At 42.7% G+C, this 15,453-nt stretch overlaps 2 protein-coding genes across 5 annotated transcripts in view; both read right to left on the reverse strand.

Annotated features, from left to right (window-relative positions):
• IP6K1 (inositol hexakisphosphate kinase 1) overlaps positions 1–15,453 on the reverse strand; it is a 62,696-nt gene that overhangs the window by 8,997 nt on the left and 38,246 nt on the right. For all 4 annotated transcript variants that reach the window (XM_012771309.2, XM_012771306.2, XM_076007755.1 and 1 more), the window contains one exon: positions 3,606–3,816. In XM_012771309.2, the coding sequence (XP_012626763.1) occupies positions 3,606–3,816 (211 nt within the window). The remainder of the gene's footprint in view (positions 1–3,605; positions 3,817–15,453) is intronic.
• Positions 8,147–9,928, reverse strand: LOC105863978 (SUZ RNA-binding domain-containing). The gene is given in 2 exon segments (XM_076007813.1): positions 8,147–8,629; positions 8,631–9,928. Coding segments are annotated over 2 exon segments (405 nt in total). The 5' UTR covers positions 8,681–9,928; the 3' UTR covers positions 8,147–8,274.

Genomic DNA, 15,453 nt, shown 5'->3' on the forward strand with positions numbered 1-15,453 from the left:
CAACATGTAGGGTAGCTTCCTTTAATAAGATTTAAAGAAAGCATATGCTGACATCATGCTTATTAATAACTGTCTCTGCATCAGGCCTAGGAGGAGGAAGAAAAAAAGCAGGATATAGTCTACCCTGAGCAGACTCAAAAGTATCTGTGTTTCTCTGGACAGGGTTTATGCCTGTGGAAAGCATGAAACCATGTGAATAAGAGAATTCTATTTATAAAATAAGTCAAACTATAAAGGGGTTTTGGTAAAAAAGTAACTCCAACTGAAAATGCTGAAACTTTGACACAATTTCATTATGCCTGAACATAAATACCTGCTTAAAGCAACTAGCAATACTGTTTATCACACTGATAAGCCAAGAAAACCACAGTACTGATAAAGCCATGTGCCCTGCAAATTGTAGAACAAAGTCTGGAGCTCAGAGCAGAGGCAAAAGCACTGCAGCAATTTCAAATGACACTTTCCTCTCCAGAACTGCTAGCCTTTAAGTGTGGTATGAGTCATAAATATTTGAGCTAACCACCCAAGCACTAGTGTGTGCTAGAAATGTTGACCCTCCCCTGAGGGTGGCTTAGCAAGGTGTGCAACACTAGCTAAGAGCCAGTAGCAAAGACCCCCATCTCCCTTTAACTGGAAGTAGCAGAGCCCACCAATGCCTCTTAACATACAAAACCCTCATTTTCTTCTGGTGAGGGCACTGCTGAGGCCATTCACAGATGCCTTTCTTGTGATCCCTTTAAGAAAACAGCAGGTTTGACTTATTTGCCAAACAAACCAAAAACAAGTTTTCTGTGTCTGGATGGAGCCCTTGTGGTGCGTGACATCAACATTGGTATTGCAGCCCTGGCCTAGTGAAGAAATAGCAGAGTGACTTAAAGCCTCTGCTAACAGGCTAGGCAAAAGTCTGGTCACTGCAGATAGAGCTGTCACCTTCAGAGTACAACCTTGAACCTGAACATAGACAGATGCTGATGTTATTTCTATGTTCGTTGGCTTTTCACAAGATGACTCATGAAACAACCTTTAGAGGAGAAAAGAAAGCCCATTCTAAAAAGCTGCTGAAAGAGTATCACTGATTGCCAGATACAGATTTGGGGAACATTCCTTGTCACCTGAATGACTAAGTTAGGTCCCACAGCAATCAGTCAAGAGGAAGAATAGGGAACCTCTTGCGGAATATAGGGAAAGCACTTAAAGAAGTATTTCTGCAGGCTGATGTCCATCTGCCCACAAAGAATGTTCAACATGTGGAGACCCTGCTTACTTAGAAGTGGATGTTGGGCCCACTCCTTGCATCTGAGATCCTGGTCCTGGGTCCCATCAGAGATTCTGGGTCCTCTCTGGACCTGGCCAGAGTGGATCCAATGACTGAGAATACTATTAAGACACATTAGCTACTCAGTGTCTCATGGGGTTCTTTTTTTTAATTTGAGGCCGAGTGTCACTCTGTCACCCTAGTTAGAGTGCCATGACATCAGCCTAGCTCACAGCAACCTCTAACTCCTGGGCTCAAGCAATCCTCCTGCCTGGCACAAGTAGGTGAGACTACAGGCGTGTAACACCAAATTCGGCTAATTTTTTTTTCTATTTTTAGTAGAGACAGGGTCTTGTTCTTGCTCAGGCTGGTCTCAAACTCCTGACCTCAAGAGATCCTCCCACCTTAGCCTTCCAGAGTGCTAGGATTACAGGCATGAGCCACTGTGCCTGGCCTCTCATGGGGTTCTGCACTCTTTGACGTTACCAAACTGAGTGAGGAGAGCTGGAATGACCTAGGCCCTTACAAAGCTTTGGAAGCCCAGATGTGCAGCATGTGTTGATGAACTGATCTGACATCAGGGATGAACTATGTACTGTAGTTCTAAGAAAATTCCCAATTTTATCTTAGCACTCCGGGAGGCTGAGACGGGTGGATTGCTCGAGGTAAGGAATTCGAAACCAGCCTGAGCAAGAGAGAGACCTTGTCTCTACCATAAATAGAAAGAAATTAATTGGCCAACTAATATATATAGAACAAATTAGCCGAGCATGGTGGCACATGCCTGTAGTCCCAGCTACTCGGGAGGCTGAGGCAGGAGGATTGCTTGAGCCCAGGAGTTTGAGGTTGCTGTGAGCTAGGCTGACGCCATGGCATTCACTCTAGCCTGGGCAACAAAGTGAGACTGTCTCAAAAAAAAAAAAAAAAAAAAAAATTCCCAATTTCAACTTCTAAGTCAAGCCACAGGGCATCTTACTCACTAAAACATCTTACTATTTCTGAATGAAATTAAATGTGAAGTAATTTAATTTTATAATTTTGGTTTCACTTTATTTTCACTTTATTTTATAAAACTAATATTTCATATTAGTTTTAGTTCACATTAATTTTATTATTATTTTTTTTACAATTCAGTAGTTTCTTAGTATATCCACAAGGTTGTAAAACATAACCACTACCTAACTTTCAGAACATTATCACTCCAAAAACAAAACCCTACCACCATTAACAGTCATCTCCTATTCCCCACTACCTCCAACCCCTAACTACTAACGAAAGCAACCACTAACTGCTTTTTCTATAGATTTGCTTGTTCTGAACATTTTATTAATATATAAATGGAATCATGCCATATATCTATAGTCTTTTGTGCCTGGCTTCTTTCATGTAACATGTTTTTACCATCCATCCATGTTGCAGCATGTATCAGTACTCCATTCCTTTTTATGGCTGAATAATATTCCATTGTATGATATACTATGTTTTGTTTATCCATTCACCAGTTGATGGATACTTGGGTTGTTTCTACTTTCTGGCTATTAGGAATAATGTTAAGAACACATGTGTATAAGTTTTGTGTGAATCTATGTATACAATTCTTCTGGGTATATACCTAAGGGGGATGGAATCACTGGGTTTAACTTTTTGAAGAACTGCCAAATTGTTTCCACTTGACATTGCCACCAACAATATAAGAAGGTTCCAATTTCTCCACATCCTCAACAACACTTTTATTGCCTATCCTTTTGATTATACTCAACCTAGAGGGGGTTCTCATTCATTTTTGCATGAAATAATCAAGAAACAATTCTTTGTAAAGACTTCCTGATTTACAAGAAAAAAATCAATTTCTAACACAATTAACTAAATTTTAAGTGCAAGGAAAGGGTTAAATGACTGATATTCTCAGAAAGATCTAACACAAACCCATTAGGGAATACTAGTCTGGATGAACTCTCATGGCCCTGGGGCTCAGACATTCTGCAGGTCAGAAAATATTTGGAGCCTCACTGTAGACCAGTGGGTTTCAACCTTCTGTCTTATCAAGGGTGAGATAGAACAGAAAGCCAAATGCCTTTTGTCACTAAGCACAGGGCATCCCTGATTCCAAAGGGCTGAGAGAGCATCACTTTCTCTCTTGATCAGCTACAGCCATACCCAAAAGAGACATCACTGGGGTGATGTGACACACAAGAGAGGCCATACCTGTGTGGGTGTCCCAAGAATACCAGTCATCCTCCCCAATCTTGTGCCCTGCTGCCCCATGATGTGCCAGGACCCTAGAGATGTTCTGAGTGCTTAGCCAGTAGGCCAAGACATACACCTACAGCTTTGTTTGCCACCCTCTTACCTCTCAGAAGTCTCAAGAGACAGGGTGGCTTTCTCCTCCTTGTGGTCACTGCCACTGCCTGATCGGTGCAGGCTCCGGCGGGAGTGTTTGCGCCGAGGTTGCTCCCGTTCTGGTGTGTCATCCTGCTCCACAGTTTCACTTTCCACATAAGGGTAGGCCACCAAGTTGATGTAGCCGTCACTGTCTCCCTCAAAACAGACAGATACCACGCCTGTTGAAAAAAGGGCAGCCAGTCAACATATGTCAACACAGGCTGGGTCTATATAGCACAGGCTATCGGCACTCACTTTCCCGCAGCACGTAGACATCACCTACCCTCAACCAACTGCAGACTGATGTAGGAACAACGGCCATCATCTTGCCAGAATACAGATGACCATCCACCCCCACTCTAAATCTGCTGCTTACCTTTGTTCTCAGATAAATCTGTATTTATTTCCCTCTCTTATCTAGCCTTCTCACTTTCAATTATTTACATCTGTTCTCCAGGTGACATCCATATCTGGCATAACTTAACCCTCTACTTATTTAACTCCTTTATGATACCACCATTTCCTGCCTGTATTCTCCTTTAGATCTTGTTTCCTCCTGCCTGACAGTGTCACCTAGAGAGATAATGATACTTCTCTCTCCAAGATAGTCCCCAAAATATGTGCTCTGCCCACAGTGAGCACTCCTACCCTTGGCATCTCTAAGATGAAATACTGTTCAGTTCTCCATGCTATACCCATGGAAAACAATTTGTTGTTACCATTTTTATCAAACAGGTTGTTTGTAGTGTCTTCTGGATCATAGCATAAAACACAAACAATACCCAAATACCTAACTTGAGGAAGTTTAAATTAAAAAAAGGTCCAGGATGCCCTCTGTCTAACTTCCACAACCCATCTCTGTCAGCTACATTTCTACTTTTACCCTCTTGGTATGGACAATTGGCTATAATCTGAAAATTAGTGATAAACACTTATAAATATGTCAATATGCCAGACCAGAAATATTTTTTTTCTGGTTCATTTTCTTCTCCAGGTAGGGATTGCCCCAATCCATGGGCCCTTTTGGGGAAAAAAAAATGAATGCTGAATATTGTCAAATACTTTCTCTGAATGTACTGAGATAATGATATGTTTTGTTTTGTTTTTAGTTTGTTATTGTTGTCTTTTTGTTTGTTTGTTTGTTTGTTTTTTGAGACAGAGTCTCACTTTGTTGCCCAGGCTACAGTGAGTGCTGTGGTGTCAGCCTAGCTCACAGCAACCTCAAACTCCAGAGCTTAAGCGATCCTTCTGCCTTAGCCTCCCAGGTAGCTGGGACTACAGGCATGTGCCACCATGCCCGGCTAATTTTTTCTATATATGTATTAGTTGGCCAATTAATTTCTTTCTATTTATAGTAGAGACAGGGTCTCGCTCTTGCTCAGGCTGGTTTCGAACTCCTGACCTCGAGCAATCCGCCTGCCTCGGCCTCCCATAGTGCTAGGATTACAGGCGTGAGCCACCGCGCCCGGCCTTTTAGTTTGTTAATATGGCAAATTACATTGATTGACTTTTGAAGATTAAATCACATCTGCATTATTCAGAGAAATCCCACTTGGTCATGATGTATTATCCTTCTAATATACTGTTAGACTTAATCTGCTAAAATTTCGTTCAAAAAAATTTTTTTTGAGAGGGTGAGAGTGAAAAAGAGGGCAAATTTGTTATATCTAAGTTCATAAAGGATATCATATTTTCTTGTAATTGGGCTTATAGAACATATACGGTGAGTTGGCAAGTATTCCCTCTTCAATTTTTTCTTTTTTTTTTAAGAGATGAGGTCTCGCTATATTGCCCAAGTGTGGAATACTACAGTGGCTATTCATAGGAAACATCCTATCACACTATAGCCCCAAACTTCTGGGATCAAGTGATCCTCCTGCCTCAGCCTCTTGAGTAGTGGGACCAGAGGCGTGAGCTATCTTGCCTGTCCTTCAATAATTTGGAAAAACTTGTGTAGAACTCGTGGTACTTTTCTTAAATACAGGATACAATTGTAGAATGGTATAATTCATCAGTGAAGGCATCTGGGATTGGAGTTTTCTTTGTGAGAATATTTTAAACTCCAATTTCAATTTGTTTAATAGACAGGGCTATTCACATTATCCATTTCTTCTTGAGTAAGTAAGCTACGATGGTTTCTATCTTTCAAGAAATTCGCCAACTTCGTTTAAGTTGTAGAATAATTACTGGCATAAAGTTCTTCATAATATTCTTTTTTTTTTTTTTTTCTTTTGAGAGAGTTTCACTCTGTTGCCTGGTCAAGAATGGTGTGGTGTCAGCCTAGCTCACAGCAACCTCAAACTCCAGGGCTTAAGCAATCCTTCTGCCTTAGCCTCCCAGGTAGCTGGGACTACAGGCACGTGCCACCATGCCAGGCTAATTTTTTCTATATATATTTTTAGTTGTCCAGCTAATTTCTTTTTTTTTTTTCTTTCTTTTTTTAAATTTTGCTTGCCACCTCTCCATGGGGAAGCCAGGGAATGACTGCTGGTGGGTGGTGACAGGCACACAGAGGGCAGAGCCCTATCTTTGGCAGGACGGAGGTGGCAGCACCAGTCCCCGCCACATCCTCAATCCACAGACACCCACCAGCCTCCTCCATGTGGCTCCCACTGGAGGGGTTGGGGTTAGAACAGATGGTCCCAATGGCTGAGCAATCAGCACTCCTCCTGGCCTTCCCACCGGGACTACCTCTGCACCCTTCTCAAGAGAAAGGACAGTCTCACATTGGGCCAGAAACCACTATTACATGAAGGATGGACACTATACATTTAGAATGTGGACACTTGGTCAGGGCAGTGGAACTATAAAGATAGCAGCCAATTTTCTTCCTTACCCACTCCTGGAGATAATTCTCCCTCTTACTTACTGAAGCTCTGTTCCAGCTCTGCTCAAGGAAAATTCCTGGCTTCACACAGCTGTAAAGCTGTGCTATGGACCAGTCACTGACTCAACTGGCAGCTGGCCCTTCCTCCTAAGGGGAAGATATAGCGAGACATGGCTTGCTGGGCCTGGCCTACCATTCCCACAGCTCCTGCGAGGCGGAGAGCTAGGTGAACCAAAAGTGGAGGGAGCCAGTGAAACTCAGCTTGCCACCTTGGCCACCATGTGCTGCCCCAATCGCAAAACCAGACCAACCACTCCAAAACTTATCTGCTGGTTAGGAGTGGGGAGGCCATCTGGCTGGCTAAGGGATAAGGTGCAGTATAAGAGAAGGGACCAGAAAGCCTGAGAGGTTGTACTACATACACAGAGCTGCTCTAGGCAGCTGCCTCTTCCACCTCTAGAAGCCAAAGCAAATCTCCAGGGACAGAGGAAGAACTGCCTTCATTCCAGGCCCTTGCTATGGAAAAAGGGGTGAAGGGTAGCCTAGGTCTACAGGGAACCAGTCTGTCACCAATCTTTGCAATGCAAAGCTTTTCTTTTCCCAACTTTATTCAGAATGGTCTGCTCCCAAGGTACTGATTTCACACAGGAAATGTACCAAGTAAAGCTACTGAGCTAGGACCATTAACAGAGATGGAGCACCACAGATCCTTACGAGTTCAAGCCTTGCTGGAGTGGGAAGATCTAGTCACCTTTTGACCACATTAGGCAGAAGGCTCAGGGTCCTGGAGCCAGACTCTCCCCAGTCAGCAAAATACTGAACAAGTCTCGAGTCCTTTACTTCTAAATTCAGGGGTGCAGTCTCACTCCCTGATGCTACCTGCCTTCTAGAAGTAGCAAGCCTGGCTGGTAGGGAACCACCCTGAGGGATATGCGAAGGGGAAGTCTGTTCACTTTCCCTATCTCCCAAAATACTAGAGGTGGGATTGGCACCCTCCCCAGGCTCTCTGAGCCTACAGAGCTAGCCCAGTCTCCAGGCAAGGCCAAGATGCCCTGGGACTTAGCTAGGGGAGGGAGGTATAGGCATGGGGTGCTCATCTGTCCTGGGGGCTGCAGAGCCCTGCCCCTTTTCTGGGCGGCAGTAGGAATACAGAAGCTAAGCTCACCAAAATCCTATTGGTTAATGTTTCTAGTGAACGTCCCAGAAACATTTTTCAAGTAGACTACCAAACTACCTTTTCTCAATTAAAAAATCATTAAACTGCTAAAATCCCTCCCATGCGCTTTTTCTTGCAAATCAGATATTTGTATAAACAAACAAAAATAGGAAAAAAAAAAAAAGAAAGGATATTTCAAATGGAACTTACTTTTTAAATGATGAAGACATGCACTTGGGGGTGGGTGGGTGGGAGTTCTCATTTGTGTTTTGAAATCCCAAATTAATGAGCATGATAAACTGTTATTGCTGGCACTGGCTTTACCCCAAGTGGCCAAGTGGCACTGTCTGACTCTCTACTCTGAGTCCTTGGTGGGTCCCCCCAACCATCCCCTAATTCCCACCCTTTCCCTTTCCATTGACTTGGGACAGCCCTTGTCGACATGCCAATCACAGTGGGAAGAAGGGAGAAGAGGGGAGGTCATAATGCATGGGGTTCAAGGTCACAGTGGGCGGAGCAAGGGGGATCACAGTGCAAGTAAGTCAGGTCGTTCCCTCTGCTCAAGTCCAGCTGTCTGCCACGGCAGTGCAACCCGTGGCGGACGACCCAGGAGGTGGTGACGGCGGCAGCGGCGGCATCCTTTCTTGCCTGCATTTATCTGCGCTGTTTGAAGCCTTGTGACCCATCAGGACCCAAAGGCTGTCTGATCACATTATTGGGCTGCCTGCTTTCTTCTGGCTGGGAGATCCTGGTTGGCCTGTCGAGGATGGGTTTCTCCTGCTCCTCCTCAGGGCTGGCACTGCCCAGGATCCACTTCCGGGCCTCAGCGTACTCTGCCTCCCGCTGTGCTAGGGACTTGACAGGAAGGGCTGGCCTGCTGGTGGAGTTGGGGCTGCTGACCACACCGTTGCTGGTGGGCCTCTGGAGGATGCGGATCTGTGGAGGGGGCCCCGTGGGAAGGCTATCGTCCTGAATCACAATGGGCACTTTGGGAGGAGATTTGGTTTTCCCCGCTGTCTGCCGCCTCCTCCCAGCTCTCAGAGACCTCCTCATCTTCCATCTTACTCGCCGCTTTATTTCTTTCTATTTATAGTAGAGACAGGGTCTTGCTCTTGTTCAGGCTGGTTTCAAACTCCTGAGCTCAAACAATCCACCAGCCTTGGCCTCCCAGAGTTCTAGAATCACAGGCATGAGCCACAAAGCCCAGCCCATAATATTCTTTTATCTTTTAAATATTAGTGGAATCTGTACTGATAAGTACCTCTATCATTCTTGACACTGGAACGTTGTATCTTTTCTTTTTCTTCATGACTCTGGCTAGAGATTTATCAATGCTATTGCTCTTGTCAAAGAATCGGCCTTTGGTCTTCGGTCTTCATTGATTTTTTTTTATTACTGCCCATTTTTCTATTAATTTTTTTTCTTATTGGTTTGTCCAAGTTTATATATATATATACACACACACACGTATATATAAGCATATATATAAAAATATGTATTCTTACATATTTTAGAAATAATTAGTTTTATATGTTATAAATATACCTCTTCATTTTCTTTAAAGGTATATTTTGATAAATATAAGTTTTCAATTTTATTTTTTCTTTAATTATATAATTTTTTTTTTTCGGAGACAGGGTCTTACTCTGTCACCCAGGCTGGCGTACAGTAGCATGATCATAGCTCAGTGTAGCTTCAAACTCCTGTGCTCAAGCAATCCTCCTGCCTAGGCCTCCCAAAGTGCTGGGTATTACAGGTATGAGGCACCATGCCTAGCCAAAGTTTTTAATTTTATATAGGCAAATGTATCATTCTGCTTTTACAATTAGCTCTTTTCTTTCTGTCTTGCATAGCCATCTAATGTTATACTGAAAAACTGTAAGTTGTTCTGTAAGCACATACCACTGGCAGACACAGAGCATCATACCTGATCAGGGGAGAGATGGCCATGGGTAGGCAGAAAGATGCCTTCACCAAGAGTAAGATTTGGTTTAATTAAATGAGTCAGGCAATCTATTACTTTCAAACAATTTTTTGGTCCTGACTTTTTTTTTTAACCTTGTCACTAATATCCTAGTTAGAATGAAGTTAGAAAAATGAAAATCAATGGTTATTTATTTATTTATTTATTTATTTTTGAGACAGAGTCTTGCTTTGTTGCCCAGGCTAAAGTGAGTGCCATGGCGTCAGCCTAGCTCACAGCAACCTCAAACTCCTGGGCTCAGCAATCCTGCTGCCTCAGCCTTGCAAGTAGCTGGGGCTACAGGCATGCGCCGCCATGCCCAGCTAATTTTTTCTATATATATTAGTTGGCTAATTAATTTCTTTCTATTTATAGTAGAGACGGGGTCTCGCTCTTGCTCAGGCTGGTTTAGAACTCCTGACCTTGAGCTATCCACCCACCTCGGCCTCCCAGAGTGCTAGGATTACAGGCGTGAGCCACCACGCCCGGCCAAATCAATGGTCTTTTAATTCATCTGATGTAAGCCTAATTTTCTTAGCATTTGTAAGACTGATTTATTTTTATTTATTTATTTTTTGAGACAGAGTCTTACTTTGTTGCCTGGGCTAGAGTGCCATGGCGTCAGCCTAGCTCACAGCAACCTCAAACTCCTGGACTCAAGCAATCCTTCTGCCTCAGCCTCCCGAATAGCTGGGACTATAGGCATGGGCCACCATGCCCAGCTAATTTTTTCTATATATATTAGTTGACCAATTAATTTCTTCTATTTTTAGTAGAGACGGTGTCTCGCTCTTGCTCAGGCTGGTCTCGAACTCCTGAGCTCAAACGATCCAACCGCCTCGGCCTCCCAGCATGCTAGGATTACAGGTGTGAGCCACCGCACCTGGCCTTGTGTTTACCTTTTTGAGGAACTGCTGTACTGTTTTCCACAGCGGCTGCACCACTTTACGTTCTTACCAGCAGTGTACGAGGGTACCTGTTTCTCCATACCCTTAGCAACACTTTTCATTTTCCTTTCTCTTCCCCTTTCCTTTCCTTTTTATAGCCATGCTAGTGAGTAGGAGTGGTATCTGACTGTAATTTTGCTTTTGTTTTTTCTGGAGACAGAATCTCATTCTGTTACTCTGGCTAGAGTGCAATGGCATCATCACAGCTCACTGCAACCTCGAACTCCTTGGCTCAAGTGATCCTCCAGCCTCAGCCTCCTGAGTAGCTGGGACTACAGGCCCATACTACCACGCCCAGCTAATTTTTTTTATTTTTGGTAGAGATGGGGTCTCTCTCTTGGGCTGGCCTCAAACTCTGCAGCTCAAGCAATCTTCCCATCTCAGCATCCCAGAGTCCTAGGATTACAACAGGTGTGAGCCACCATGCCTGGTCAATGATTTTGTTTTTGTTTGAGACAGGATCTCACTCTGTCGCCCAGGCTGGAGTGCAGTGGTACAATCATAGCTTACTGCAGCTTCTAACACCATCCTCCTGCCTTAGCTTCTTGAGTAGATAGTACCACAGGCATACACCACCATGCCTGGCTAAGTTTTGTTATTTTTTTGTAGAGACTGGGTCTCACTATATTTCCCAGGCTAGTCTCAAACTCCTGGCCTCAAGTGATCCTCCTACCTCAGCCTCCCAAAGTGCTGGGATTACAGCTGTGAACTACCATGCTTGGCTGTGATTTTGAATTGCTTGTCCCTAAAAATTAATGAATGATGTTGAACATCTTTTTGTATATTTATTGGCCATTTGTATATCTTCTTAGAGAGATGTCTATTCCAGTCCTTTGACCATTTTTATTTTTTATTTTATTTTTTTTGAGACTGAGTCTCACTCTCTTGCCTGGGCTAGAGTGCCGTGGCATCAGCCTAACTCACAGTAACCTCAAAATTCCTGGGCTCAAGCGATCCTTCTGCCTCGGCCTCCCAGAGTGCTAGGATTTCAGGCATGAGCCACTGCGCCCAGCCATTTGACCATTTTTAAATTGGGTTGTTTCTTAACTCTTAATTGGCAAAAAGAGGTGAAGGTTTTTAGAACATCTCAAGCTTTTTAATTATTAACCTCAGGGCTTTTACATATGGTTGGGATGTTCTTTGCAATGCCCTTTGTCCACAGCTCTTCATCCTTCAGTCCTTCCTTCAGGTTGCCCCAGACATTCCTTTCCTGATCATCCTATATTATGTTTTGCTCTGGAAACCTCATTATTTTCAATTACAGAATCTTGCTTAATTTCTTCATGGCACACACCACAATCTATAATTGATTTGTCTATATGTAAGCTCTTTAAGGGTACAGACCTTTTATTGTCTTTTATACTAATGAGCCAGGGCCTGGCATCTAGTAGATGGTCAATAAATACTTGATAAATGAATGAGGCAAAACTTATTTGAAAAACTTATTTGCATAATTTACAGAAGGCTTAAACTTCACATTTAGTAATGCAAGCAGTAACACTTGATAATTGCAGCTGGACATAATAAAAATTTATTTTTAAACCTATTACAAAATATGAAATATTACTGACACTCTTCCTTAGCTTGGTTGAGTTTTAAAAAATACTTGTGCTTAAGGCAATAATTATATATGCATGTATGTGTAGGTGAGTATTCATACATGTATTTCTTAGCTTTTCTGCTGATAGGGCCTAAAAGCAATGATAATTTAGTAGCAACCAGTACATCCAGCACCAAAATTATGACTTTCCTAAATGCCATTCCTACAAAGAAAGCAGAGCTCCTTGGTGTAATGGCTGATGCCTGAGTTGGGGCAGGAAACATATGTAATGAGCCTGGAATATCTTGTGGTAACAGAAAGTAAAGAAGTAGTCAAAAATGATAGGAGAATATGTCAAAAGTGCACAAGAGGCCAGGCGTAGTGCTTCACGCCTATAATCCTAGCACTCTGGGAGGCCGAGGAGGGCGGATTGCTTGAGGTCAGGAGTTCTAAACCAGCCTGAGCAAGAGCGAGACCCCATCTCTACTATAAATAGAAATAAATTAATTGGCCAACTAATATATATATAGAAAAAAAATTAGCCAGACATGGTGGTGCATGCCTGTAGTCCCAGCTACTTGGGAGGCTGAGGCAGCAGGATTGCTTGAGCCCAGGAGTTTGAGGCTGTTGTGAGCTAGGTTGACACCACGGCACTCACTCTAGCCTGGGCAACAAAGTGAGACTCTGTCTCAAGGAAAAAAAAAAAGTGCACAAGAGCCAACTTTTAAAGGAGTTACAGTGGCCAAATGTAGAAGAATTTAAACAATAAAATATCCATAAAACCAAACTGATAAATAAATGTGTATGAAGGGATAGATTTCCTCATAGAATTCTAATAGTTTTAATTAATAAATATAAAAGGACTGATGAAAACAGAAGTCACTGTTAACACACAACACAGTAATAACTGCAGTAGGCAAGAATCATCCATGGATTCTAAAATTAGGGGGTTAAGGTATAATAAGAAGCTGGATGTTTAAAGAATCTCAAAGTACCTCCCTCTAAGATATTTGCCATAGATAATTACAATGGAGAAAATAACAGCTTTACAGGAAAAAAGCCTGATAGTCACCACCTTAACCAAGTTAAATCACCAATAATAAGACATCTACCTCCTGACATGATGGTTGCCAGATTATATAACCTCAATCTGACCATGAGGAAACAAAACAAATTTAGGGACATTCTAGAAAATACTTGCTAGTACAATTCAAAAGTGTTGGCTGGGCACAGTGGCTCACACCTGTAATTCTGGCACTCTGGGAGGCTAAGGCGGGAGGATCACTCAATGTCAGGAGTATAAAACCAGCCTGAGCAAGAGCGAGAGCCCTGTCTCTACTAAAAATAGAGAGAAATTAATTGGGCAACTAAAAATATATAGAAAAAATTAGCCGGGCATGGTGGTGCATGCCTATAGTCTGTACTCAGGAGGCTGAGGCAGTAGAATTGCTTGAGCCCTGCAGTTTGAGGTTGCTGTGAGCTAGGCTGACACCATGGCACTCTAGCCCGGGCAACAAAGTGAGACTCTGTCTCAAAAAAAAAAAAAAAAAAAGTGTTATGGTCATTAAAAACAAAGAAACACTGAGGACCGGTCCCAGATGGGAGGAGACTAAGGAGAACACAACGCAATGTGAAATCCTTGACCAGAAAAAGAACGTTAGTGAGAAAACTGCCAAAACTTGAATAAGGTATTTAGATTAGTTAATAGTTATTATGTCAGTGTTAAATTCCTAGTTTCGATAATTATAAATTATACTATGGTTATGTAAGATGTCAGCATTAGAGGAAGCTGGGTGAAGGGTATATGGGAACCCTATATTATTTTTGAAAATTTTCTTTAATTTTAAATTTATTTCAAAATAAAAAGTAAAAGCCCTTTGTTATAGGTCTTTGAAATATATTAATTTGACCAATAATGTCTGTGGTGTTATGAGATACATACTGGTTTTTGTCCACAGTTCCTGGTTTATACCTCCCTGGTTTATACTCTGTTACAGTGTTGGGCACTTTAGGCCTCAGGAGCAGCCATCAAGAGATAGAATCTCTCTTCTTCTGTCCTCCTTTCACCTGCCCAAAGTGAGACTCTAATCTGGCTGTGGGTCAAAAGAACCTCATTCCAAAGAGGGTTCTATCCCATACCCTGAAGGAAGAAAAGCTATACAAAGAGGCAAATCTGAACAGACAAACCTTGTTGGGCTTAGATCATGTGCTTTTTGTCCAATCACATTTCTACACAGTTATCAATCATGCCTACGTAATGAAGCCTCCATAAAAACCCAAGAGGACTGGGTTCAGAGAGCTTCTGCACACATGGAGGCAGACAGGAAAAGGTAACAAGAACTCATCCACTCCCATGTGTGCTGGGAGGGTGGCGTGCCCCAACTCCACAGGGACGGAAGCTCTTCTGCTCAGGACTCTTCCAGATCTCTCCCTGTGTATCTTTTCATCTGCCTATTTATTTGTACCCTTTAAAATAGCCTTTGCAATAAACCACTAAATGTAAGTAAATGTTTCCGAGTTCTGTGAGGCACTCTAGCAAATTAAGCGAACCCAAAGAGGTGGTCGTGGGAATCCCAATTTGAAGCCAGTCAGTCAGAAATCACAGAAGCCTGGACTTGTGACTTGTGGGAAGGAGTAGTTAGATGTCTTCACCCTGTGGGATGATGGTATCCCAGAGCAGACAGTACTGGAATTGAATTAGAGGATGCTCAGCTGGTGTCTGCTGCTTGGTGTATGGGAGAAAAACTCACATTTGGTCACAGAAGTCTTCTGTGTTGATTGCTGTGGAGTATATTGGAAAGTATGGTTTGGGGAATGTTTTTACAAAACCGTATCTTTCATTATTCTTCTATTTTCGTTGAATAAATTGGGCTTCACTGGACTTAGAGGGGATTAATTTTAGTTTGAGTGAATTTTACTCTTGAGAAAGTATATTCGTTCTTCCCTAGTGAAAATGGAGCCTAAGCAACAAAAATTAAATTGATCCTTAGGATTTGTTATGACCTTTAAAGATATCCATTCCTGGCCAGGCATGGTGGCTCACGCCTGTAATTCTAACACTCTGGGAGGCCCAGGCAGGAGGATCATTTGAGCTCAGGAGTTCGAGACTAGCCTGAGCAAGAGCAAGACCCCGTCTCTACTAAAAAAATAGAAAGAAATTAGCTGGACAATTAAAACTATATATATAAAAAAACAATTAGCCAAGCATAGTGGCGCATGCCTGTAGTCCCAGCTACTCGGGAGGCTGAGGCAGGAGGATCACTTAAGCCCAGGAGTTTGAGGTTGCTGTGAGCTAGGCTGACGCCATGGCACTCTAGCCTGAGCAACAGAGTGAGACTCTGTCTCAAAAAAAAAAAAAAAGATATCCATTCCCCAATGTGAGA

The sequence above is a fragment of the Microcebus murinus genome, chromosome 1 (genome assembly GCF_040939455.1).
Source record: "Microcebus murinus isolate Inina chromosome 1, M.murinus_Inina_mat1.0, whole genome shotgun sequence".
Lineage (NCBI taxonomy): Eukaryota > Metazoa > Chordata > Mammalia > Primates > Cheirogaleidae > Microcebus > Microcebus murinus.